The sequence below is a fragment of the Elephas maximus genome, chromosome 10 (genome assembly GCF_024166365.1).
Source record: "Elephas maximus indicus isolate mEleMax1 chromosome 10, mEleMax1 primary haplotype, whole genome shotgun sequence".
Classification (NCBI taxonomy): Eukaryota; Metazoa; Chordata; class Mammalia; order Proboscidea; family Elephantidae; genus Elephas; species Elephas maximus.
Genome location: NC_064828.1, coordinates 109,978,398 through 110,003,219, shown reverse-complemented (window position 1 = coordinate 110,003,219; position 24,822 = coordinate 109,978,398). Strand labels below are relative to the sequence as shown.

The window sequence follows — 24,822 nt, the reverse complement described above, 5'->3', positions numbered from 1 at the left end:
TCACAAGGCTCTCTCTCCCACAGCAAGTGATGATGCATAATGAACAAGTTCAACTCCCTTTTAGGAAATTCAACCCCCTTCTGGCAGAGGGCAGCTCTTGGGCTAGCTGCCTGCGGAGCCCTTCTCAAAGCAGCTGTTATTTCCAGGAAAACATCTGCAGAGCTTGGCCCATAGATGAGAATACCACCCTGTGAGTGGAGGACTGAACCCAGTCAGAGCAGTGAAATAACTTGCCCAGGGTTATCCAACCTGGAAGGTGCAGAGGTGGGATTCCAGCCCAGGGGCATTGGAATCCAGAGGCTGAGCTCTTAACTGCTGTAGTGACTTGGAGGAGGGGGAGGGGACAGGGACAGGAAAACTGGAAATCATTGAGCAGAGCGCAGGGTGGGTGCCCCTGAAACAGCAGGACTTCTTATGACCTTTCCCTTTCCCAGAGTTCTAAGATTCCATTATTTCTTAGATCGATAGAAGCCTTCTCAGCCTCTCCCTGTCCATAAAGTGAAATCACAGGAATCCTCTTCGGATGAGTTAACTCCATTTCCAGGAACGAAGACAAATCCCTTGGAGTGAAGCAATACACAGGTGTAAGTGATGGAGTTCAGAGGGCCCAGGTGGTCCCAGTGCCATCACTAGGGTTGATGTCCCTGTCTTAGTCATCTAGTGCTGCTGTAACAGAAATAAACACGTGGATGGCTTTAAAAAAAAAAAAAAAAAGAGAAATTTATTCTCTCACAGTCTAGGAGGCTAGAAGTCCAAATTCAGGGTGCCAGCTCCAGGGGAAGGCTTTCTCTCTCTGTCAGCTCTAGGGGAATGTCCTTGCCATCAATCTTCCCAGGTCGAGAAGCTTCTCAGTGCAGGGACCCTGAGTCTAAAGAAAACACTGAGCTCCCAGTGCTCCTTTCTTGGTGGTATGAGGTTCCTCATGTCTCCCTGCTCGCTTCTCTCTTTTATATCTCAAAACAGCTTGATTTAAGACACAACCTAATCTTGTAGATCGAGTCCTGCCTCATTAACATAACTCTCTCTAATTCTGCCTCATTAACATCATAGAGGTTAGGATTTACAACACATAGGATCACATCAGATGACAAAATGGTGAACAATCACACAATACGGGGAATCATGGCCTAGCCAAGTTGACAGATATTTTGGGGGACACAATTCAATCCATAACAGCCACCCAGTGCTGTAACTTGTGGTGTCACCCCTCCCCCATAAACCTCCCGTACCAGACTACACAGAATCCTTAGTAATGTTTTGTATACTAATGTACTAATTTTAACCGTAGAATAATATGTGGTAAATATAGTCGGAAATTGCTTAAATATAATATTTCTTAGATGATATAAATACAACAAAATCTACATTAAATTACATTATTAGTTTCAACATTATTAGTAACTGAGCAGAAGCGTTTTTTTTTTCTCCTTTTCCTTTAATTACTATTTCATTCTCAAAAAAGTTATTGACATAGGTTCACAAGTACTAATTACTGCAATGTCGTCACCATGACACCAGAAAATTTGCCAATATCAGTGACCATAAAAACACTGGCAGCAACAAAAACCACCACAAGTACTTGGAGCACATGCAGACAACAACACGTGATTCCACATTCCACTAAATTCTGTCTTAGTTACCTAGTGCTGCTGTAACAGAAATACCACAAGTGGGTGTCTTTAACTAACAGAGATTTATTCTCTCGCAGTCTAGTAGGCTAGAAGTCTGAATTCAGAGCGTCAGCTCCAGGGGATGGCCTTCTCTCTCTGTCATCAATCTTCCCCTTGTCTAGAGCTTCTCAGCGCAGGAACCTTGGGTCCAAAGGAACTTCAGCTCCCAGTGTTGCTTTCTTGGTGGGATGAGGTCCCCATGTGTCTCTGCTCTCCTCTCTTTTTTATATCTCAAAAGAGATTGATTTAAGATACAACCTAATCTTGGAGATTGAGTCCGGCCTCATTAACATAAATGTCTCTAAACCTGCCTCATCAATGTCACAGAGGCAGGATTTACAACACATTGGAAAATCACATCAGATGACAAAATGAAGGACAATTACATAATACTGGGAAATACGGCTTAGCCAAGTTGGCACACATTTTGGGGGGACACAGTTCAATCCATAACATTCTACCCTTTGGCCCCCCAAAATTCATGTCCTTGCCACTTGTAAAACACACTCACCCCATCACATCATAGCAAATTTGAATACTAGCCGTATTAACTGCTCTTCCTTATAGGCATATGAATATCACCCTATCACTGACAGCGTTGTACTTCAGGATAGATCTTGAAATGTTCTTTTTGACAATGAATGCAACACCATTCCTCTCCAAGCTGTCGTTTCCAGCATAGCAGACCATGTGATTGTCTGGTTCAGAATGGCCAATAACGGTCCATTTCAGCTCACTGATGCCTAAGATATCAATGTTTATGTGTTCCATTTCATTTTTGACGACTTCCAGTTTTCCTAGATTCATACTTCGTACATCCCACGTTCCGATTATTAATGGATGTTTGCAGCTTTTTCTTCTCATTTTGAGTTGTGCCACATCAGAAAATGAAAAGTCCCGAAAGCTCAACTCTACATCATTAAGGTCGACTCTTTGAGGGGACAGCTCTTCCCCAGTTGTCTTTTGAGTGAGTGCATTCCAACCTGAGGGGCTCATTTTCCAGCATTCTATCAGACAATGTTCCACTGCTATTCGCAGGTTTTCACTGGCTAAATCTTTTCAGAAGTAGACTGCCAGGTCCTTCTTCCTAGATGAAGATGAATGAATTGAAGATTTTAACCAATTTCCTCAGTCTAAAATAGATTGAACACGCAATCAGGATGCACTGATAATTACTGGCGATTGGAATGCGAAGTTGGAAACAAAGAAGAATCAACAGCTGGAAAATATAGCCTCAGTGATAGAAACGATGCCGAAGATAGCATGATAGAATTTTGCAAGACCAACGACTTCTTCGTTGCAAATACTTTTTTTCACCCACGTAAACAGTGACTATACACTTGGACTTCACCAGATGGAACACACAGGAATCAAATCAACTACATCTGTGGGAAGAGACGATGGAAAAACTCCACATCATCAGTCAGAACAAGGCCAGGGGCCGACTGTGGAACAGACCATCAATTGCTCATATGCAAGTTCAAGCTGAAACTGAAAAAATTAGAACAAGTCAACGAGAGCCAAAGTACAACCTTGAGTATACTCCACCTAAATTTGGAGACCGTCTCAAGAATAGATTTGACACGTTGGACACTAATGACTGAAGACCAGACGAGTTGTGGAATGACATCAAGGACACCATACATGAAGAAAGCAAGAGGTCGTTTAAAATACAGGAAAGAAAGAAAAGACAAAAATGGATGTCGGAAGAGACTCTGAAATTTGCTCTTGATTATTGAGTAGCTAAAGTGAAAGGAAGAAATGAAATAAAAGAACTGAACAGAAGATTTCAAAGGGCGGCTGGAGAAGACAAAGTAAAGTATTATAATGACATGTGCAAAGACCTGGAGATAGAAAACCAAAACGGAAGAAAGTCTCTGCATTTCTCAAGCTGAAAGAACTGAAGAAAATTCAAGGCTCGGGTTGCAACATTGAAGGATTCTATGGGGAAAATATTAAATGACTCAGGAAGCATCAAAAGAAGACGAAGGAGTACACAGAGTCACTATACCAAAAAGAATTGGTCGACGTTCAACCATTTCAGGAGGTACCATATGAGCAGGAACCGATGGTACTGAAGGAGGAAGTCCAACTGCACTGGAGGCATTGGCAAAAAACAAGGCTCCAGGAAGTGACAGAACCCCAGTTGAGGTATTTCAACAAACAGATGCAGCACTGGAGGTGCTTACTCGTCTATGCCAAGAAATTTGGAAGACACCTACCTGGCCAACTGACTGGAAGAGATCTATACTTATGCTTATTCCCACATCCCTCTCGAATGTGGAAATTATCAAACAATATCATTAATATCATACGCAAATATAAATTTGCTGAAGATCATTCAAAAGAGGCTGGGGCAGTTTATCAACAAGACACTGCCAGGAATTCAAGCTGAATTCAGAAAAGGACGCGGAACCAGAGATATCATTGCTGATGTCAGATGGGTCCTGGCTGAAAGCAGAGACTACCAGAAGGATGTTTACCTGTGTTTTGTTGACTATGCAAAGGCATTTGACTGTGTGGATCATACCAAATTATGGATAACATTGCAAAGAATGGGAATTCCAGAACACTTACTTGTGCTCGTGAGGAACCTGTACATACATACAGAGGTAGTCGTTTAAACAGAACGGGGGGATGCCGTGTGGTTTAAAGTCAGGAAGGGTGTGTGTCAGGGTTGTATCTTTTCACCACACCTATTCAATCTGTATGCCGAGCAAATAATCTGAGAAACTGGACTATATGAAAAAGAACCGGGCATCAGGATTGGAGGAAAACTCACTAACAACCTGTGTTATGCAGATGACACAACCTTGCTTGCTGAAAGTGAAGAGGACTTGAAGCACTTACTGATGAAGATCAGAGACCACAGCCTTCAGTATGGATTACACCTCAACATAAAGAAAAAAAAAATCCTCATGACTGGACCAATAAAGTAACATTAAGATAAATGAGGAAAAGATTGAAGTTGTCAAGGATTTCACTTTGCTTGGATCCACAATCAATACCCGTGGAAGCAGCAGTCAAGAAATCAAATGATGTATTTCATTGGACAGATCTGTTGCATAGGACCTCTTTAAAGTGTTGAAAAGCAAAGATGTCACCTTGAAGACTAAAGTGTTCCTGACCCAAGCCATGGTATTTTCAATCGCCTCATACGCATGTGAAAGCTGAAAGATGAATAAGGAAGACTGAAGAAGAATTGATGCCTTTGAATTGTGGTGTTGGCGAAGAATACTGAATATACATGGACTGTGAAAAGAACAAACAAATCTGTCTTGGAAGATGTACAACCAGAATGCTCCGTAGAAGCAAGGACGGCAAGACTATGTTTCACGTACTTTGGACATGTTGTCAGGAGAGATCAGTCCCTGGAGCAGGACATCATGCTTGGTAAAGCAGAGGGGTGAGTGAGAAAAAGACCCTCAATGAGCTGGATTGATATGGTGGGTGCAACAATGGGTTTGAGCATGACAACCATTGTGAGGATGGTGCAGGACCAGGCAGAGTTTTGTTATGCTGTACACAGGGTCGCTATAATTCAGAACTGACTTGATGGCACCTAATAACAACATCAGTCATAGCAAAGGTCTTAATTCAACTCCACGTCCAAAATGTAATCATCGTAATTGGCTAATAATGACAGCTCTGAACTGAGTGCATTAACCTGTTGCCCTCAAGTTGCTGTCAACTCATAGGGACCCTATAGAACAGAGTAGAACCGGCCTGTAGGGTTTCCAAGGAGCAGCTGGTGGATACGAACCACAGACCTTTTGCTTAGCAGCCATAGCTCTTAACCACCGCGCCACCAGGGCTCCACATTTGAAGGCTCAGAAAGTAAATTAGTATAGAGTTTTAGCCTCATAGGTATATTGATAAATGTAAACTGGGCTTATGAAAAATGTATTTGTTGTTATAACTAACTACCCAAAACCCATTGCCTTCGCATTGATTCTGACTCATAGCGACCCTATAGGACAGAGTAGAACTGCCCCACAGGGTTTCCAAGGAGTGGTTGGTGGATTTGAACTGCTGACCTTTTGCTTAGCAGCCAAACTCTTAACCACTACGCCACCAGGGTTTCTATAACTACAGGGATATTTTTATAAAAAAATAATAAATTTCTGCTGAGACACTGCACAAAAATTTTATAGAACAGTCATTTTGGTGTCACCTCCTCTGACAGTGTCAACTGGTGCGGTTGGCCCCACATCCGAGCCCCCACCATCGTGCCTTCCTTCCCCAAAGTCCCGAAGCTCTGGGCTTTCGCGTTAGGAGGGCGTCCCAGCACCTCCAGCCCACGGAAGGGGCAGGCCCTGTGCTGGTTTGGGGCAGCCTCCTGCCCCTTCTGTTCCCTCCCCCATCTCCCCCTTCAGTGATGAGTTTCCCAGGGAGCCCTTGCCAAGTTGACAGGTGTCTGTCATTAGGTGGTACTCTCTTATATGGACCAAGCTCGGCAGCTGTTTTCCTGGAAACCACTGTGGCTCTGAGAAGGGCTCCGAAATGGGGCTGACGCTGGGGCTGCCTCAAACAGAAAGAGAGTTCAACTTGGTCATCTTGCATCACCATCTGCCGCAGGAGGCCCTTTTAGGAGAGAGAGCTGAGATGGGGAGCAGAAAACCCCATGTTCAGCCCGAGAGGGCTCCTCCAGGAAGCCCTTCTGCACTGCACTCCTTGGGAGGCTGCTGGGATTGAGGTCTCAGTTCCCTATCTGCCAGACCCAGAGAGATGTCCCTGTGATGACTTCCTCCTGGGAGAAGGGGAGGGGCTGTTAACAAGTAAACAGCCTCCCTGGGGTGGAGGTGGGGAGGGGTGGGAGGAGAGGCAGTCTATGGGTGTGCTCCAGGTCTGGTGACTGCTCTCAGGTCCCCCTCAAGCATGGGAGGGAGTGCTCTGTGTGGTAGCCCCTGGTCAGCTGTCCTGGCTCTCACGTGGTCCTAGGGGAGGTTAGCAAATTGCAGCTGAGGCCCTGGGCAGCTCCAAATGACCCTAAGCAGGTCACTTCCCCTCTCAGGGAAGACCGGTGGCAGCAGCAACCCCAGCCTCAAGGCCTCAACCTGTGTGTCCACTGATGTCCTCTGAAACTTGGTGTCCTCATCCATCAAATCTGGGATAAAATGGCTCAGTGCAGCTAGTGGATAGGACAGTCCCAGGAAGCAAGACCCCAGGAAAGCTCCAGGTGGAGGGCGGCCTGAGAAGTGAAAGGGAGAAGCAAGGCCAGGCCTGTCCAGAGCCAGGGGCAGGGCAGTGGGAACTGCAAGTCATGGTGAAGGGGGAAGTGGGCCAGCAGGCCATCAGGACGACAGGGGAGGAGCTGGGAACACCCTCGAATTCCCTGTCTCCCCTCTTGGGGAGCCCACCCACAGTCAGCACCCACCCTTGTGACCAAGGCCACCAGCCAAGCCAGGCCCAGGGACCCACAGCCCCTCCACACCTGGATGATCCCCCTGCCCAGCCTTTGCACCTGCTGACCCCTGCCCCAGGATGCCCTCTATAGCTCCCCTCTTGTAGGGCGTGCCCCTCCTGCCAGGCCCTCGGCCAGTCCGGAGAGTGACTGGAGGGAGGATCATGAGCCAGGTTTGCCCTGCATTATTCTCGGGGCTCACCCTGGGCGTGTCCTGTCTCTTGGCAGGGAAGTTGTGGGGCTGGGTTGGTCCTTCCTGCCACCCCATAGGATGGGGGTGGAGAATTCAATTAATTGACTGAATGAGGTGATGGAAAGATTGGCAAATCATTTTTTGAAAGATGAAAAAGGAGTAGAGGGCAGCAAAACTTCCCAATTCTGTGCTTGATCTGTTTGGCCTGACTTATATACATCAAGCTTCAGTTCAGACCTTTAGCAACACTTTGGGGGAAGCAATACAGCCCAGTGCTTAGTGAAAGAACTCCCAGCTCCACCGCTGGCTGGCACATGACTGGGCCTCAGTTTACCTCATGTGTGAAAAGGGGCTAGTTAAGCAGTAGCCACTTCATGAGGCCATTTCAAAGATGAAATCCGTTAACGCAGGCAGAGCACTTAGAGCAGAGCCTGGCAGCAGTGGAGGCCAACCAACCAAAGTCAGCTGTGTCAGCCCTGCCCTGTGTGTCCCCAGCCTTTGAAGCCCTGGGTTGCGTGCGAGGAGCTGACCATGGCCCCTCTCCAGGTGCTGACACACCTGGCTTCTGGGCTGGGCTGGTGGGGGGAGAGTCTGCTTCACTTGTCTGCTCCCTTCCAGCCAGGTGGAGCCGCCTGCTGGGGAGGCAGGGATGGGCTGTGGCTGGCTGGGATCTGGGGAATGGGCCTCTTTGGCTGGGATGCTCTGGACCAGCATCTGAAGTTCATTTCCTGCTGGGGTGGATTTCTTGGCTGGCCTTTGACGCCCCTGGAAGATCCAGACCCTGGGGGCCATGGAATGAGAAAAGCTCCTGCCCCGTTGACCCTAATGGCTGTTGAGAGAAGGACATGAGATGCTCTCTCATTGGTTGGCCCTTTGTGCAGACCCTAGGCTGGGGACTTCAAGTATGTGACCCTGACCTCATGCTTGGAGCTCAAAGAGGGAAAGTGGCTGTTTCAGCCACACGGAGGAAGGCAACATCTACTTTTCCCAAGCCGCCTCCTCCGCCAGCTTCTGGTCCTCAGCACAGCATCCCTGCCTTCTCCCTCCTCTGGGGTACAGGTTTGTGGCCCAACACCTGGTGGGAAGCATCATTCCTGCCCCAGCTGAGCGTGTTCATGGCTCTGAGGGGACATGGGGTCTGCAGGCCTGCGCCCTCCCCCATGCCCTGGAGAGCTGGGATTTCATCTGAGATTTCCCAATCGGCTAAGGGCTGGGCGTGGGGGCTGGAGCAGCTGACAGGGTGCCAGGTGGGGATTGCTCAACGTGCCCAGAGCAGTGACCACAGAGGCAGCCCGCCAGGCCCCCTAGTTTCGCATCCTCATTGCCCTGCTTGCTGGGTGAACTGAGGCCAGGCCTCAGTCTCCCCATCTGTGCCTGGGAAGCAGGCAGGATGCCCCTCCCAGCCTGGCTATGCTGTGTCTCTGTTGGCTCATCTGAAAAATGGGGCTGTCGTCACCCCTGGGGGCCTTGGGCGGGGGTGCTGGGATCTGTCTTACTGCCACCTCCTGGCAGCCACCCGTCTCCCTCTCCTACTGAAGCCCCCAGGGACGGGATGGAAGATGACACTGCAGGCCCAACCTGGCACTGGGCAACCCCTCCTGAGGAGGAAGAGGAAGTTCTCAGTCCCCAAAACACCCCCTGCCCCCTGCTTGTTCAGCCGTCCCTCACTGGGACTTACGCCCAGGCTGATGGGGGTGGGGGGAGAGGAGGGAGAGGGTCAGGAGAGGGAGGGGGCATAACATAGGGGAGGGGCGAGCTCCAGTGAGAAGGGAATAGAGCTGGGAAATTCCTGAATGACATGTTCCTCTCCTGAGCACAGGAATTCCTAGCAAGTGAAATAGGGAAGCCGGTGTGTTGCCAATGAGTTCCTTTTACCCTCCTTTTTCTACCATACAGACCACAGAAACAGGGCTTAGATGGGGGAACTGAGGCCCAGAAAAGGGCATGACCTGCCTGAGGCCAGTGGAGTGGGGACAAAGCTGGGCCAGGTGGCGACCTAAGCCTGAGCCCTGGGGGTCTGGACCCCAGGAACTTGTTCTGGCCCAGCTGCACCCTCTCCAGAGTTGGGCAGTCTTCACGGAGAGTCCTGCAGGCTTGAATTCAGACCCATCCACTTACGGTGTCACCTTGGACATGTCACTTCACCTTTCTGACCATCAGTTTCCTCGTGTCAACGAGACTCAATAATGGTCGTGTGTGCAAAACCCCAGCACAGCTCCGGGTGGACATCGGTGCTTTGTCCATACCCTGAGCAGCCCTGCAGCTGCCCTTCCCCAGGGCTGCCTCCTCCAGGAAGTCCCCCCGCCCCCCGCCCCATGCCTCCATGCAGCCACAGGAGGCAGTGCCTGGGAAATGGGAGGCTCTCCCCAGAGTGGGCGACTCTCGCGGGGCCTGAGCAGTTAGGGTGGGACGGTCCCCTGCAACCCATACGGGGCGGAGCGCTCCGGGTGTAGGCGCTGGCTCTGTGACCAGGGATAGTGTCCTGGGGGGCGCGGACCCTTCCCAGGCAACCAATCAGGGCCGTCGTCAGACAATGGGCCACGGCCGGCCAATCCCGGGGCTACCGAGCTCCCGGGGTGCAGTTACCCGGACGCCACTTACCCGGCGGCGCTTGGCCGGCACTCTGTCCCCGGACCCCAGCCCACTGGTGGGAGGTAGTGGCCCCGCTGCCCCTCCGCTGCCCCCGTCCCCTGCTGGGCGGGCCCGTCGTCTCGGGCAGCGCGCCAGCGCCGGGCCGGGACTCCCACACCGCGACACGCTGGGTCTCCGCCCGCGGGTTTTCCGCGGTGACGGTGGGCGGGACGGCGGGCGGGGCCCGTGACTATTTCAGGCCGCGCCGGGCTCGGCCAGGACAGCTGCGCCGGTCCGACAACGTAAGTGACCTCCGCCACGCGTCCGGCCCCGCCGCTCCGCGCATCTTCCAGCCCCGGCCCCGCTTCCCCGGCCAGGTCCCGGGAGGAAGCGCCCGGCGCGGCGGAGGGTACCAAGAAAGCGGGATGTCTGGGGAGGGGGGGGTCCCCGGCCTCGGCAGCCCTCCTGCTAGGGAGACTGAAGTCCCTACACTGAGCGTCTGCCCGTCAGGGCGCAGGGCACGCTGGTTTGGCGCCTCCAGCGCAGGGCTCTGTTTTGCGAAAGGCGGAGGGCCGGGGCTATGGGAACAAGTGGCGGGGGTCTCCTTGCTATCGGACAGTAGGAAGGGGGGCCCAGGGCGTGGCTGCTGGGCTGTGGACCTAGGCCGAGTCACTTCCCTTCTCTACATTTGGGGGTCCTTGTCTGGGAGCCAGGCATAGAGGCCACTGGGAGGCTTCGTGGCTTCAGCCCTGATCCCGGGAGGGGCTGAGGGTGTGTGAGCCTGAGGACAAGCTGGGGAGGGAGGAGGCTTGGCGAAGGCCCCACTGTTGGTCTACAGGCTGTGGCCACTCTGTGTGACTCTGGGCAGGCCTCTTCCTGCCTCAGTGACCCCTGCTGGGGCCTAAAGGCCAGCCTCTCCTCCTGTCCTCTAAACTGCACTTAAGGCCCAAGTATGTGCCCATCGCTGGGCTGCGTGGTTTTGCCACATCCTTCCTGCAGCACTGTAAGGTGGGTGCCCTGATCCCCATTTCCCAGATGCAGAAACTGAGGCCTGTGAAGGAAGTGGTGTGGTCAGTCCACAAACTAGTGAATGGTGCAGCCGAGCTCACAGCCCTCTTTCCACTGCACTAGTTGCCCCAAGCATGGGGCAAGGATTCTGGGCAGCAGCTGGGAAAAAACAGAGATGCTGGGCCAGGGACCTGCAGGAGCCTGACCTGTATGGGGACGAGGAGCTGCATCATACTGGGAGATGTGGGACAGTGAGGGCAGTGGTGGGCCAGGTGGTCAGGGCAGCCCCCTTCCCAGAAGAAGGGCAGAGGTGAGGCCTGGGTGCCCAGGGTAGGGCTGAGCAGCTAGTTGGCCAGACCAACTCCTGTGGAGGATTGCCTGAGAATGAGATGGGCTGGCAGGGGAAGCTAGCTGGGTGGCAAGAGGGCAGGGCAGCAGTGTCAGGTGGCCTGCACCTGGGGATCTCGGCTTTGTGGCTCCCCAGAGCACTTCCTGCTGGGTCCTCGAGTGGGACTCTCAGGCCAAATGGCACAGGGGAGGCAGCTGAGGTCTAGGAGTTCAGGGATCTGCCCAGGCCACTGGGACTGAGGGTGAGGAACCCAACTCACTGACCCCCACGTGGCTCTGGCCAAGCCTCCAGGGTTCTGCCTCGGGAAATGGGACATGGTGGTCTGGCTGGTGGAGGCAGCAGGGGCTTCGGGAAGAGCCAGGCAGACCTTATTTGAGCCCCAGGCCTGTTGTATGTTTGCGGCAAGCTGGTCCACCCCCGCCTCAGTTTCCCCCATCTGAATGATGCCTCATTCCTACCACCTCCCAGGGCAGTTGCAAGGGTTAAACAAGTCACTGGCTTGGCTTGATGTATTTACTTTTAGGGGTGGGGCAGGCAGGTGGTACCATGGCTGTGGGCACTGTAGTTACCAGGGAGGCTCAGCTCCGCCCTGCCCCCTCCCAGGGGTCAGCCAAGTTCTCCTGGAGGGTCCTGCCTCTCTGGATGCAGCTTGCACAGCAGTGGAGTATATGGAGGCAGGGGCAGAGCCAGGCTCTGGATCAGGTGACCTGAGTTCCAAGACCAAGCTGTTGACATTAGGAACATTTTAAACCTCTCCGGGCACTTTTGTAAGATGAGGAAAATAACACCCCTCCCAGTGGTAGCGTGGATGAGAGGGGATGGACCCCCCAGAAGGGTACCAGAAGTGGAAGCTTTTGTGATGATGATTCATTCCATTGGGAGCACAGGGTGGGGTGGGAGCTGGGGAGCCGGGCTGTTGCTGAGTGACCCCAAGCTGCCCTGGGCCTTGCGAAGCCTCTTGCCCCACTGTTACATAAAAGGTTCTCCAAGGCCTCTTCTCTGCCCCTGAAGGTGAGCCCTGAATGATTCTGTTTTAGGGAGTGCTGTGGTTTCTGTGGGCCTGAGGAGGCTGGGATAGGGGGTCAGGCTCTGCTTCCCTCATGGTCCTAGAAGGAGTGGCTATGTTTCTGCTCATGGCATCCCTCCAAGGCCTCACTGCTAGATGAGGCAAGAGAGGAGCTAAATAGACAGCAGTGGGTGGGGGCTAGACAGGAGGAGGCCTGGGTTTTCATCCCAGCCAGGCCCTAGGTACTCTGTGACCCTGGAATGGCCCTGGCCACTTTGGACAGGGTCTGCTGGGATCCAGCATGGGGGCTCACGCCCTGCATTTCTCTCCTCCCTGTTCGGAGGGTGGGCGGCCAAGGAAGGGTTTGCCAAAATGAAGTGACGGCGCCCTCGTCTGGGTGGGCTGGCGTCCCCTGCCTCTTGCCTCTTCTCTGCTTTAGAAGCTATTCTCAGGAGGGCCAGGGGTACTGCAAGAGGAGCTGTGGGTGGTGAGACACCCATGGTTGGGGGGAACTGGGTTGCTGGTGCTCATCTGGGCCAGGGCATGATCAGAGCCCTGGTGGTTGTACGGGTGAAACCAGATCCAGCATGCTTATGTGCTTGGGCCTGGGAGTTCAGCCAGGGGCTGTCCACTGTAGCCACTGACCCCTTCCTTCAACCCCTCCTACCTGCAGACCTGAGCCAGAGTGATGCTGAAGATGATGACCACCTTCCAGGGCCTCCCGGGTGAGCAGCCTGTGCCAGGGCCTCTTGACTTCCCCAGAAGCCACCAGAAGCTGTCCTCCACATCAGAGGGGGAGTCTGAGGCCTCCATGTCACAGGCCTCCTCTGAGGACCTGGCGCCACCCCTGGAGATGGGGGCAGCCCTGGAGAGGGATGAGGAGGAGACTGTGAAAAAGGAGAAGAAGAAGTCGAAAGGGCTGGCCAAAATGTTCAACGTCTTCAAAGGGAAGAAAAAGAAGAGTCAGCCTAGCCCAGTGGAGCAGGAGTCTGAGCCCAAGGCCAGCCCAGCGCTGGATGGTGGGCTGCCCACAGGTGGGCTGGGGCTCAGGTGGGATTGGGACCTGGGTCAGAGCCTGGGCAGGGTGGGGGCTCGTCAGAGAAGACGAGCCACTCCTTGCACCCCAGTGGACAGATTAGGAGGGCTGCTTTTAGCTGCCCCTCCCCAATATTGGGGGCCTGGCAGTGGGAGACCAGGGCATCAGTCCTGTTTGGGGCACTGCCTCGCCTCTTTGGGCAAGCCACTTAATCATCTGGGTCTCAGCCTCTTCTTCTGGGAGTCCCGGGAGGTGACTTATCCCTTTAGAGGTCGGGCCCCGTCGCTAACCCGCTGCTCTGGCCGCAGTGGAGGAGCTGAAGGCGGACCTGGAGCAAGGGCGGCTGGAGGCTGCCCGGCCCCTGCTGGCCCTGGAGCGGGAGCTGCTGGAGGCGGCGGCGGCAGGCGGCGCGAGCGACGAGGAGCTGGTGCAGCGCCAGAGCAAGGTGGAGGCGCTTTACGTGCTACTGCGCGATCAGGTGCTGGGCGTGCTGCGGCGGCCCCTGGAGGCGGCGCCCGAGCGGCTGCGCCAGGCGCTGGCCGTGGTGGCCGAGCAAGAGCGCGAAGACCGCCGGGGGGCGGCGGGGCCCGAGGGCTCGACGCTGGCCACCATGCGCCCGCGGCGCTGGCTGCAGCTGTGGCGGCGCGGCGTGGCGCAGGTGGCCGAGGAGCGGCTGGGCCAGCCAGTGGCCGCTGGCGCCGAGGGCCGCTCGGAGGCGGAGCGCACCTTCCTGCAAATGGGCCGCACCATGAAGGAAGACTTGGAGGCCGTGGTGGAGCGGCTCAAGCCGCTCTTCCCCGCCGAGTTCGACGTGGTGACGGCCTACGCCGAGAGCTACCACGAGTGCTTCGCGGCCCAGGTGGCGGCCATGGCGCAGTTCGAACTGTGCGAGCGCGACACCTACATGCTGCTGGTCTGGGTGCAGAACCTCTACCCCAAGTGAGCAGCCAGCCAGCGAGGGGAGGGCTGGCCGGCGAGGGGGCCCTGGGCGGCTGTTGGGGGGGGGGGGCAGACTTCAGGGAGCATGTAGAGGGGTCTGTACGCCCAGGGGCCCAGATCTGAGATGGCAGGGGCGGAAACTGGGCTCAAAGAGGCGGAGCCTGGACTCCAAGGAGTGCTGGGTGGAGTTGGAACGGAACGTGGACATAGGGGCAGGACCTGGGATAAGTCTGCTTTGGCCTTGGAATCATTGATTTCCTGGACTTAAGACAGGTGCTCAGCTACGTTCAGCAATTAGGGAGACCGAGGCATAGAGAATGGCAGGGACCTCTTCATTCATTCATTCAGTTAGTATTTCCTGAGCTCCCAATCTGGTGAGGAGGCCAGGGACTGCAGGAGCCCAGAGCAGGGAAGTCAAGGGAATCATCCCCGAGGAGGAGGAGGAAGAGGAGGAGGAGGAGGCAGCATTAGATAGGAGCCCACCTTACCCTGAGGGGAGCACACAGTGTAAAGAGTGAAGGAGCCAGGCAGGGGAGGTGAGAAGGCAGGCCCAGAGGAAGGCCGAGAGGAAGGCTGGGGCAAGGGCCTGAGGCCCGGGCATGCTGGGAGCTGTGCAGGGCTTATCAGTATTTGCATTTATCTGGCTGGCTATGGGGGCACTCCCAGGCAGGAGAGCCAGCAGATAGCCAGGGCCGGGTGGTCTCTTGGAAAGACCCTTCCTGCACAGGGTGGTCCAGTGAGCCTTCATAGCCTGGAACTCCTTAGGTGAAGGTGGCAGTGCTGTTGCAGGCTTATGTACCCAGCCTCATGGATTTCAGAGTATGCTCACCATTCACACAGGCCACTGCTGGGTGGGGAGGGACTTGACCTCCTTGAAAATGCCCGGGCCCAGGAGGCCAGTGTTCTTACTGCAAGTCTTAGCCTTGCTGCCCTCAGCCCCGAGTGTACAGTCTGGAGGAAGGAAGTCTGGAGGTGTAGCCAGGGTCAGCAGTATCTGAAGTTCTCAGGCATATTTGTGGGGAAGGCCTGGGTGGCCTGGCAAATGTCAAATGGGATCCATTGGTGCTGATGGTCAGTCTCCCTCAGGAGGACAGGAGGAAGGGCCAGTGGGGGCGGTGGGTGAGGTGTCAGCAGGGCACAGGGAAATCCGGCCCCAGGCAGGGGCTGGGGTGTATGACCCAGCCCTAGGCTAGTTCCTTCTTGCTTGTCCTGACTCACCAGGAAGCACTGGGCACCTGGCTCCTCTGTCTTCCTGTCCCTGTGACCTCAGAGTCTCCAGGCCCAGAGCCCAGTGGGGGTTAGCAGGACAGGGAGCTGAGGCTGAGCTGGGCATGGGAACCCAGCGGGGGATGGGGAGCGGTCTCCAGGGAGGAGTCGTCAAGGCCAGTGTGGCCAGAGTGTTGGGAGCAAAGGGACACCCCTATAGCCAGGGGCACAGAGGGGGCCATTCTTAAGCCTCTGGGCGGACAAAGGGCCCTCAGGAAGTGTCAGGGCTGGGCAGGTCACCTGGGAACTCTGCAGCCCCGCAGAGATGTCATAAGAGTGAGCTGAGACGCCCAACCTCAGGGGCAGCGCTTCCTGCCAGACTGGCCCACCCTCTGGACTGGTGGGATGCCTGAGCCACACTGGGTGGATGCGAAAGCTGGAGTGAGGGGTGGGGTTGAGCTCTGGGCCTGCAGGAGGGAGCTGGGAGGGGTTCTGGCTTGAGGGATGGTGCCTCGTGGTGCAGTTCCTCAGGAGGCCTCCCTCTGCTCACAGTGACATCATCAGCAGCCCCAAGCTGGCAGCTGAGCTGCAAGAGGTCAGGCTGGGGAGCCTCCTGCCCCCTGAGCAGATCCAGCTGCTGGAGGCCACGTTCCTGTCCAACGAGGTGGTGAGTCTCAGTTGGGGGCGAGGACGGGTGCTGTGGGAAGGAAACACAGGGGAGGCCCCTGACACAGACCGGATGTGGGCAGGAGACAGACAGAAGGCTGGACTGGCAAACAGCCAGGCAGAGAAAATGTGGCACAGCCAGGCAGAGGGCTGGTAGGGTTTAGTCAGGGCCCAGGAGCTGCTAACTGGGCAACTGTGGGCAGGGTCGGGGCAGGGCCCAGGCCCACTGTCCCTGGGCCTCTGAGGACCCATCCCTCAGCTGCCTTCTCTAGCTGGCCGGGGGCGGCTCTGGAAGTTGGAGCATTTGGGACAGGGGAGGGGGCAGAGAAGAGGCCACTGTAGACGGCTGTGCAGAGAGCAGGCTCAGTGCCGTGTGGGAGGCCAGCCCACGTGACTGGCATGTCCCCCACCCCCAGGCCAATGTGAAGGAGCTGATAGCCCGGGCCCTGGAGCTGGAGTCACAACACTGGGCCAAAGATGTGCCCCCACACAGGTTGGACGGCCACTGTCACAGCGAGCTTGCCATCGACGTCATCCAGGTACCACAGTCTGTCTCCTGTGTACACGGTGCCCACACACAGCCTACACCTGTGCAAGCGAGTGTGTGGGCGCTGAGCACACCTCACCCCCTGTGTGCATAAACACGTCCCCTCCAGCCTCTCTGCCCTACTCCAGCATGCCCCCTTCCTGCTCCACCCTGCCCCCGCCCCAGTCTTGCCCTGCCTGGCTCACCCCTCTCCCCCACAGATCATCTCCCAGGGTCAGGTGAAGGCTGAGAGCATCACTGCGGACCTGGGCATGCAAATAAAGCAGGTGCTGCTGCTGGAGCTGGTTGGATTCTTTAGGAGGTGGGTGTGTGTGCGTGAGTGCCAGAGGGGGCCCCAGCAGCCAGAACCCCTCCTTTGTGCCCCAGGTGGGGATCCAAGCTAGACTAGCCCCACTTCCCTGCCCCTAGGATGTCTGTCTGTCCAGGCAGGAGTTCTCCCCCCTGCCCTGCTCACTGAGGCTCAGGTGACCTGGCCATGCCACCTCTACCTGGAGCTTATTGTCTCCTCCCCCACTCATTCACACTCTCAGCTGCAAAGAGGGTACACCCACCAGGAGTAAGACCCTGCCCCCTCCCCATGCCCCCACTGCGCTCTGTGGCCCGCAGGACTCCTGAAGCCACCCACCCCCGTACAGTCTTCCAGCTGGGAGGGACCTGGGGACAGGTGGGGCAGGAGAGCCTGTTGGTGGCCCCTCTGCAGGAGCCCTGGGGGCTGGGCTCTGGGCCACGGGGAGCTGATAGAATGGAAAAGGCTCTAGACCCAGGGCAGCTGGTGGGGCTGCTGAGACTGGTATCATTCCTGTGTTTGGTGTTTGTGCTGGTCCTGAATGTGCTCCTGTCGGTTTCACCAGCTACCAGCGCGCCTTTGATGAATTTCTGGAAAGGTACAAACAGCTGAAAAATTACAGGGCCAATGTCATCGCCAACATCAACAACTGCCTGTCCTTCCGGTGAGGGTGGTGATGGGCTGGGAAGGAGTGGGAAACCCGGGGCTGCCTGGGGCAGGGAAAGGGTAGCTAGGAGGTGGAGAGCGGGGGGTGCAGGGGTGGAGACGGGAGCAGCTTCAGCAGAGATGTGGGGGAAGTGAGCAGGGCTGGTGCAGCGGGCATTTATCAAGTGCTGCTGTGTCAAACCCTTATGCGAATGCCCTCCTCTTGGTCTCATTTGATACTGTAACAACTCTACAAAGCCATACAATAATCAAGGCCTGTCCATCAAGGTGGGGAGCAAACTGGGCTGAGTCACTGTAGGTGTGCGCTGGGAAGTCAGGCTGGGCCCTCCTGCCCAGTGAGGACCCTGGATGGGATGACCTGGACTTGAGCTCACAGGTCATGGGAGTCATTGAAGGTCCCAGAGTGCAGGAGATAGTTTAGGAAGACTTGTCTAGGGCTAGCTGGGTCCCTGGGTGTGGGGCTGGAGGCTGGGCAGGGCTGGTGTGACCTCCCTGCTCTACCCTCTAGGATGTCCGCGGAGCAGAGGTGGCAGACACTACAGGATACCCACAGCCACCTACTGGCCCCACTGAATGAGATCAAGAGTCACGGTTTTGACTCCCTGCTCCAGAACCTGTTCTTGGACCTGAAGGTAGTTGCAGCCTCTTCCCCTTGGCGGGGCTGAGAGGGTCCTCCAGGGGGTGAATGGAGGGAGCCAAGACCAGGAGGGGACAGGTTCCAGGCTGTGGAAAGCTGGGCTGGCCCAGCTGTTGTGAGGCTGATGACAGGGGGTGGTGGGAGCCGTGAAGGGCTCTTGACCTTAGACCTGCTGTGCATCCTGAGTAAGCTTGGCCTGAGCCGAACTACCAGGGCTGGGAGGGCAAGGGGCATGAGTTTATATGGGGGGAAGTTTCTGTTCCCTGCCCCCATTTAGACCCAGCCTAGCCCCCAAGTTTGCACATGGTTGCTCAACTTTCCCTGCCCATTTGCTGCCTCCACACCCAGCTCTTACCCCCTGGTGCTCTATGTCCCTGGCAGCTGCCCACCATGGCTGCGGTGGGCCAGGAGTTTGCAGAAACCCCTTAGATCTTGTGGCAGAGGGCTTAGGTAGGGGTCCCTGAAAGGAAGAGGAAGGGGTTCCCTGCCTACACTCGCTCCCAGAAACCCAGTGCCCTTGAGTTGATTCTGACTCATAGCGCCCCTATAGGATGGAGTAGAACTGCCCCATAGATTCCAACTGGGTGCTCCTTTTGTTCCCAGGGCGGGACTCCATGGGCAGCTTGACACCCGCCCTGTGGCCAGCTGGTGGTGGAGGCCTAGGCGGTGACCCTGGATGATTTGGCACTGGCCCTCACAGGTCCAGCCAAGCACATGGCCTTGTTTATGCAGGAATTTGTTTATGTAAGAGGGATGCTTGGAATAGGCCTCTGGGCAGGCAGAAGGGTGTGCTGGGCCCTCCGCCCCAGCTGGGGACCTAGGAGAAGTGTAAACAGATCTGCCTCCACTTCCTGCCTGGAAACAGACACTTGAGTCTCCCCTGGGTCCCCTGGGAGTCCTGGAGCCCCAGCCCCTCTGGCCTCCCCTCTTTCCCCTGTGTCTGGGAGAGAGATTGGTGCGTGTGTGTCTACTATGTATGCGTGTCTGCGGGGACCGTCCTTCCTCGTGGGCCTCCCGGACATCCTGCCTCTCTTGTTGCAGCCACTGTTCAAGAGGTTCACGCAGACCCGCTGGACGGCCCCGGTGGAGACCCTGGAGGAAATCCTCACCACCGTGAGTGAGAGGCTTCCTGAGTTCTCAGAACTACAGGACTGCTTCCGGGAGGTGAGGAGGCACTGGCTGGTGGCTGGGCAGGTGGGGGCAGCCACATGATCACACACACACATGCACACATGAACACATGCACACGTAGGCACTGGGCTGGTGGCTGGGCAGGCAGGGGGAGCCCTAACGCCCATGTGATCACACACACATGCATGCACACATAAGCACACGTAAGCACACGCACATGTAGGTGCCGGGCTGGTGGCAGGGTCGGCAGGGGCAGTCCTGACGCACATGTGATCACACACACACGTGTGCACTCACACACATAGGTGCTGGGCCGGTGGCTGGGCGGTCAGGGGCTGTCCTGACACATATGTGGTCATGTGTGTAGACACATGTGCACATACACACAAGTGCTCCTTTGCTGTGGCACCTGCCTCTCCCTGGACTCCCATGTCGGGCTGCGAGGGCCGTGAGGCTTGGCTGGAGGTGGTGAGCTCCCTGTCAGTGGCAGCTCACACCACCTTGGCTGCCCGCCCACCTAGGAGATCATGGAGGCCGTGCACCTGCACCTGGTGAAGGAGTACATCATCCGCCTCAGCAAGCGACGCCTGGTCCTCAAGACAGCCGAGCAGCAGCAGCACCTGGCGGGGCACATCCTCAGCAATGCGGACCTTATCCAGCGCTTCTGCACTCAGAACGTAAGGCAGCCTGCCCGCCCCTGTGGAGCCCCATCAGGCTCTAGGACAGCCCCTGGTGCCCTGCAAGGAGGGGCAGTCTCCCACCAACAAGGCCTGTGTTTGCAGGGCTCCCCCGCGGCCTGGCTGAGTGCTGCCCTTCCCAGGCTGGCTGAGATCATTCGCCTGCAAGACCTCAATGCCATCAAGATCGAGGTGGCCACTTATGCCACCTGGTACCCCGACTTCAGGTGAGAATGGGGGTCACCATAGGACCTGAGCAGTCAGCAGGGTCATGCCAGACCCCACTGTCTGTGGTCAGAGGCCTGGCAGGGCAGAATTAGTGGGCTTCAGGGCCTTTGGAGCTCAGATGCTGTTCCCCAGGGATTCATTTGATACTCACTACGACCACATGAGGCCACCACTTTCTGTCCTCATGTTGCAGACGAGACCTGGAGAGTTAAAGGAGCATGCCCAAGGTGACACAGCTAGTCAGTGGTAGAGCCAAGATTACCAAGCCAGGCAGCCTGGCTCTGTAACACACACTCTTAGCCTCTCAGAAGGGGAAACTGAGGCCAGAGAGACCAGGGATGTGCTAGAGGCGGTGGCCTGTCAGTAGTGAAGCTGGCACCTATCACTCAGCCTAGGGGTCCTCGGGTCCAGATGCCCTGGGCCCTGGGGTGATGCCTGTTCTGGAGTGGAGACTTAGCCGCTGGCTGCCTGAGGGCCTGGTAAGCCAGGGACATTTTTTTCTCTCTCGGCTGGGCCCTCTGACATGGTAGGGAAAGTTTAGACAGGATTTGAGGTGGAATGACCCAGCTTACCTTAGCCCAGCTCCTGACTAACCCATCCCACCCATCCACCCGCCCACTCATCTGGTCTTCTACTCAATCAGCTCACCCACCCATCCACCTACCCAACTACTTATCTGCACACTCACACATTCACCCACCTACCCACCCGTATAAGCACCCACCCACCCATCTACTCACCCATCCATATGCTCACCCATCCATCCGTCCGTCCGTCCGTCCACCAACCCACATACCCACCAACCCACCCACCCATCCACCCACCCACCCACCTGTCCATCCATCCACTCACCCTTCCCATCTACAGTTATTTAACGAGCTCATGCTAGGTGCTAGGCTCTGTCCTAGGCACAGAGATGCAATGAGGTGCAAGAAAGCCTGGTCTCAATCTTCCCTCATGTAGCTTACAGCCTATTGAGGGTAAGCAATAGCAAAGTTATTGTTATTTACTTGCAACTGCAAGGCATAAGGAGAGTTATAACCAAGGTTGTGAATAACAGGAGCTGAATTTAGACAGTGAGCTGGGAAGGCTTCTTTGGGGAGGTGACATTTGTGCTGAAACCTAAAGGTGAGAAGGGCCTCACCCTCAAGAGTGTAGGGAAGAGCATTCCAGGAGGAACAGCCAGTGCAAGGCCTGAGGGGGGCTGGAGCTTGGCATGATCTAGACTGACAGGGTCAGTGTGGCTAGGAGGGTGGTGGGCAGGGGGCTGGCTGCAGGGTCCTGTGGCAGCAGCTAGGAGTCAGGGAAGCTGGGATGAGGTGGGAGCAGGGCTGTTGGTGACTGGCCTGGGCTGACAGACACTCTCCTTGTCAGCAAAGGCCACCTGAATGCCATCCTGGCTATCAAGGGGAACCTGTCGAGCGGTGAAGCCCGAAGCATCCGGGGCATCCTGGACATCAGCACTGGGCCGCATGAGTCTGCCCACCCCCTGTTTTCGCTCATAAAGGTTGGTTAGCTTTTCCTGCAGCCCGACCTGCCTTGAGCATCTGTGGGCTCCGTGCACCACACCCAACTTGGGGCCACCTTTTGAGACCAGCCCTGGCTCGACGGCTCCTCACAGGCCTCTGCCTTCTGCTGCTGCTCCTGCTCAGCCCCGGCCACCAAGACACAGGCCCCTGGGTGGCTGGAATGGACAGGTCCTCCTGCCTCTCCGTCCTGTGGGGGCAAGAGCACTCATCGTGGGAAGCTGACAAGGCAACGCTGAAGAAAACATTTTGTAAACTATAGTTTATTGTGCGTGCGTAAAAGGAGGGGGCTGGGAGGGAGAGTGTGGCCAGGGTTTAGAGACTCTGGCCACTTGCCATCATGGGGGCCTCCCATGGTCTGCCTCGTAGTTGTCATCCTCTTGGGTGGGTCTGAGTGTTCTTCCCAGCTCTCTGGGGCTGGGGCCGAGCCTCATCAACCTGCCTCCTACGGCCCAGGGCCAAGGTGAGCTGGGCTGAGCAAGTCTGTGGATTGAAGGCATGAGTGGAAGAGAAAGGCAGAAGAGATGAGCTCTCACTGGGGCCTGCAGAGGTCTTCAGATGCCCCACAGGGTGGCAGGGGTTTGTGAGGTCACAGAGCGAGCCCCCCTCCAGACTGCCCCTGGAGCTCAGGCTGCCCCCTCTGCAGGCCTCCCCCCACCCAATGCTCTCCTCCACCATGGGTGGTCCCAGGTGACCTTGGCATCTACCACACCTGGGCCAGGGACTACACAGGGACAGGCCCCAGAGGTGCTCTATGGGCCCTGCCACTAAACACTTGCTCCTCCTGTAATCTTGGCTGAGGCCTGGGCCAGGAGAGGGCAAGCTCGCCTTCTCATCCCTTGGGCTCTGTATGAATTTTTTGTTGCTGCTGTTACGAATGACCACAGACTTGGTTTAAAACAAAAGCTTATTGTCTTACAATTGGGAGGTCAGAAGTCTGAAATGGGTCTCACTGGGCTAAAATCAAGATGTCAGCAGGGCCGCTTCCCGTCTGGAGGCTCTGGAGGGTAGTCCATTTCCGTGCCTTTTCCAGCTTCTAGAGGCTTCCCGCATTCCTTGGCTCATGGCCCCTTTCCATCTTTAAAGCCAGCAATGTGGGTGCAGTCCTCACTCTGCTGTTTCTCTGGCCCCTTCTACTTTTAAGGATCCTTGTGATTACATTGCGCCCTTCTGGATAACCCAGGGTCATCTTCCTGTTTTAAGGTCACCTGGGTTGTTGTTGTAAGGTGCCATTGAGTGGATTCCAACTCATAGCCATCCTATAGAACTGCCCCATAGGGTTTCCTAGGCTGTAATCTATATGGGAGCAGATAGTTGTTTTTTTTTTTTTTCTGTTGTTGTTTTTTTAGACCATGGAGCCGTTGGTGGCTGAATGGATGACCTTTTGGGTAGCAGCTGAGTGCTTAACCATTGCACCACCAGGGCTCCTTAGTCACCTGATTGGCAACCTGAATTCCCCCCTGCCATGAAATCTAATATAGCCACAGTTCTGGGGAGTGGGACGTGGACGTCTTTGGAGGCTGTCATTCTGCCTACCACAACCTTGATCCCTCCCCTGCCCTGGGGCCCCTCAGGTGGGGCACAGGATTAGGGACCCCTCCTAGGCCTCTGCTTACCCCCAAGGTCCTGCTTGTCCCTGGGGGACAGTTTATGCCCTGGAGGGAGCTGTGGGGGCTTTGGAGCCAGAGCTCTTAGCTCTGCCCCCTCTTCCTGGTACTGTCTTTCAAAACCTCGGTCAGGAACTGGCCCATGTAAGTGGTGCACAGATGCCTTTGTACATTTGTAAGGAGTTCTTGTGTTTGATGTAATTAATATTATTTTTTGATAGTGCTGCTTTTATATGAGTGTACTCAGGATGGAACCTGGGTTTCTACAGCTTGATATAAAGCTGACTTCAAAAGTGGCTTGTTGAGTGGCTCATTTTGGGAGGGGCAAAGAGGAGGTGGGCCGGGGGGCTTCCTACCTCCATCTGGGGGCATCCTTAGCATATTCTCAACCTCTTGGGGTCTGGGGGAACCCTGTCCTCCCAGGCTCTGTGTCCAATCCCCAGTCTGGTCAGCCCCAGAGGCCTCCAGGGTCCATGCTCACCTCTGAGCCTGATCTTGGAGGGTCAGCCTGCAGCCATACCAGTTGCTTCACTCCTCTGTGCCTCAGTTTCCTCATCTGTAAATTCAGAGTCATGATCCTGCTGGGCACCCCCACAGCCACTCACTGAGGATGACCTGGGGGTGGACTCCCCGACAGTTAGTTCCACTTTGTGGTGTATGGTCCAGTGGAAACTGGCTCTTGTGTTTCTGGAATTGTCCTCTTGAGCACCCAGGGAGTGACAGAACCAGGCCTGAGGGGTGTGTTCAGGGACAGCCCAGCTCACCTCTGGGGAGGGGCTGCTGCCGCAGCCAGGGCTTCTGGGGAGGGGTCCTCCTCCTCCCCACCCCCGTTCTGGACGAGGTTTGTGGGAGGGCCCCCAAGGGAATCACACATGCAGCCCGGGGTCCTGCCAGAAGGGACTGAATGGTATGGGGAATGGGGGGCTCTATCCATGAGCCAAAGGGGATGGAGGTCACTGTGGAATGGAAGCAAGGAGTAAGGAAGAGCGGCGAGGGGAGAAGGACCTTAAAGGGTGGATCTAAAGCTGCAGGAAAGTTCTGTAAGGGGGGGTCTCCCTGGGGGAGGAGTGAGTCCAGTAAGTGCAGGGGACCAGAGCCCTGCACATGAAGGTGGAGGCCAGGTGGGCCTGGGTGGGTACCTGTCTCTTTGTATAAGGACACAGACTCCTGGGGGGGGGGGGCAGGGAGAGAGGCCACAGTCAGTTGCCAGACAAGGAGCATGGACAGGGTGCTGCCACGGCAGGCGACCTGTTGGGTGGGGCATGCTGTGGGAGGCAGGGGTCCAGGGTCCCCCCGCTGCAAGGAGGCCCACAGGAAACACAGAACAAGGAAATAAGTGAGGCAGGTTCAGATGTGAGTGTAGTGGGGGTGATGGAATGGGGGGATGCTGTGAAGGGTCATGGGACACCCTACTGAGCTGAGGAGGGCCCCAGCACAGACCTGGCCGGCAGGGCAGGGCGGGAGTAAGA

General features: G+C 55.8%; 1 protein-coding gene across 2 annotated transcripts; it reads left to right on the top strand.

Annotated features, from left to right (window-relative positions):
* Positions 1-10,066: 10,066 nt before the first annotated feature.
* On the top strand, positions 10,067-23,709 carry TNFAIP2 (TNF alpha induced protein 2). 2 transcript variants are annotated; one of them, XM_049898525.1, is made up of 12 exons: positions 10,067-10,140; positions 12,875-13,235; positions 13,546-14,176; positions 15,935-16,049; positions 16,465-16,587; positions 16,796-16,896; positions 17,447-17,545; positions 18,056-18,179; positions 19,226-19,348; positions 19,837-19,992; positions 20,098-20,219; positions 21,595-23,709. In XM_049898525.1, exons 2-12 carry the CDS (start codon positions 12,890-12,892, stop codon positions 21,734-21,736), a joined length of 2,082 nt encoding a protein of 693 aa, XP_049754482.1. In that variant the 5' UTR covers positions 10,067-10,140; positions 12,875-12,889; the 3' UTR covers positions 21,737-23,709. The 2 variants fall into 2 exon arrangements, with proteins under 2 accessions (XP_049754482.1, XP_049754484.1); XM_049898527.1 differs by lacking the exon at positions 10,067-10,140 and adding an exon at positions 12,127-12,206.
* Positions 23,710-24,822: the final 1,113 nt, after the last annotated feature.

Excerpts from the sequence above, each read along its gene's own strand:
- TNFAIP2 (XM_049898525.1), top strand. The coding sequence starts at position 12,890 with ATGCTGAAGATGATGACCACCTTCCAGGGCCTCCCGGGTGAGCAGCCT. Across the intron at positions 13,236-13,545 it reads GGATGGTGGGCTGCCCACAG|TGGAGGAGCTGAAGGCGGAC; the intron begins GTGGGCTGGGGC and ends CTCTGGCCGCAG. Across the intron at positions 18,180-19,225 it reads ACCTGTTCTTGGACCTGAAG|CCACTGTTCAAGAGGTTCAC; the intron begins GTAGTTGCAGCC and ends CTCTTGTTGCAG.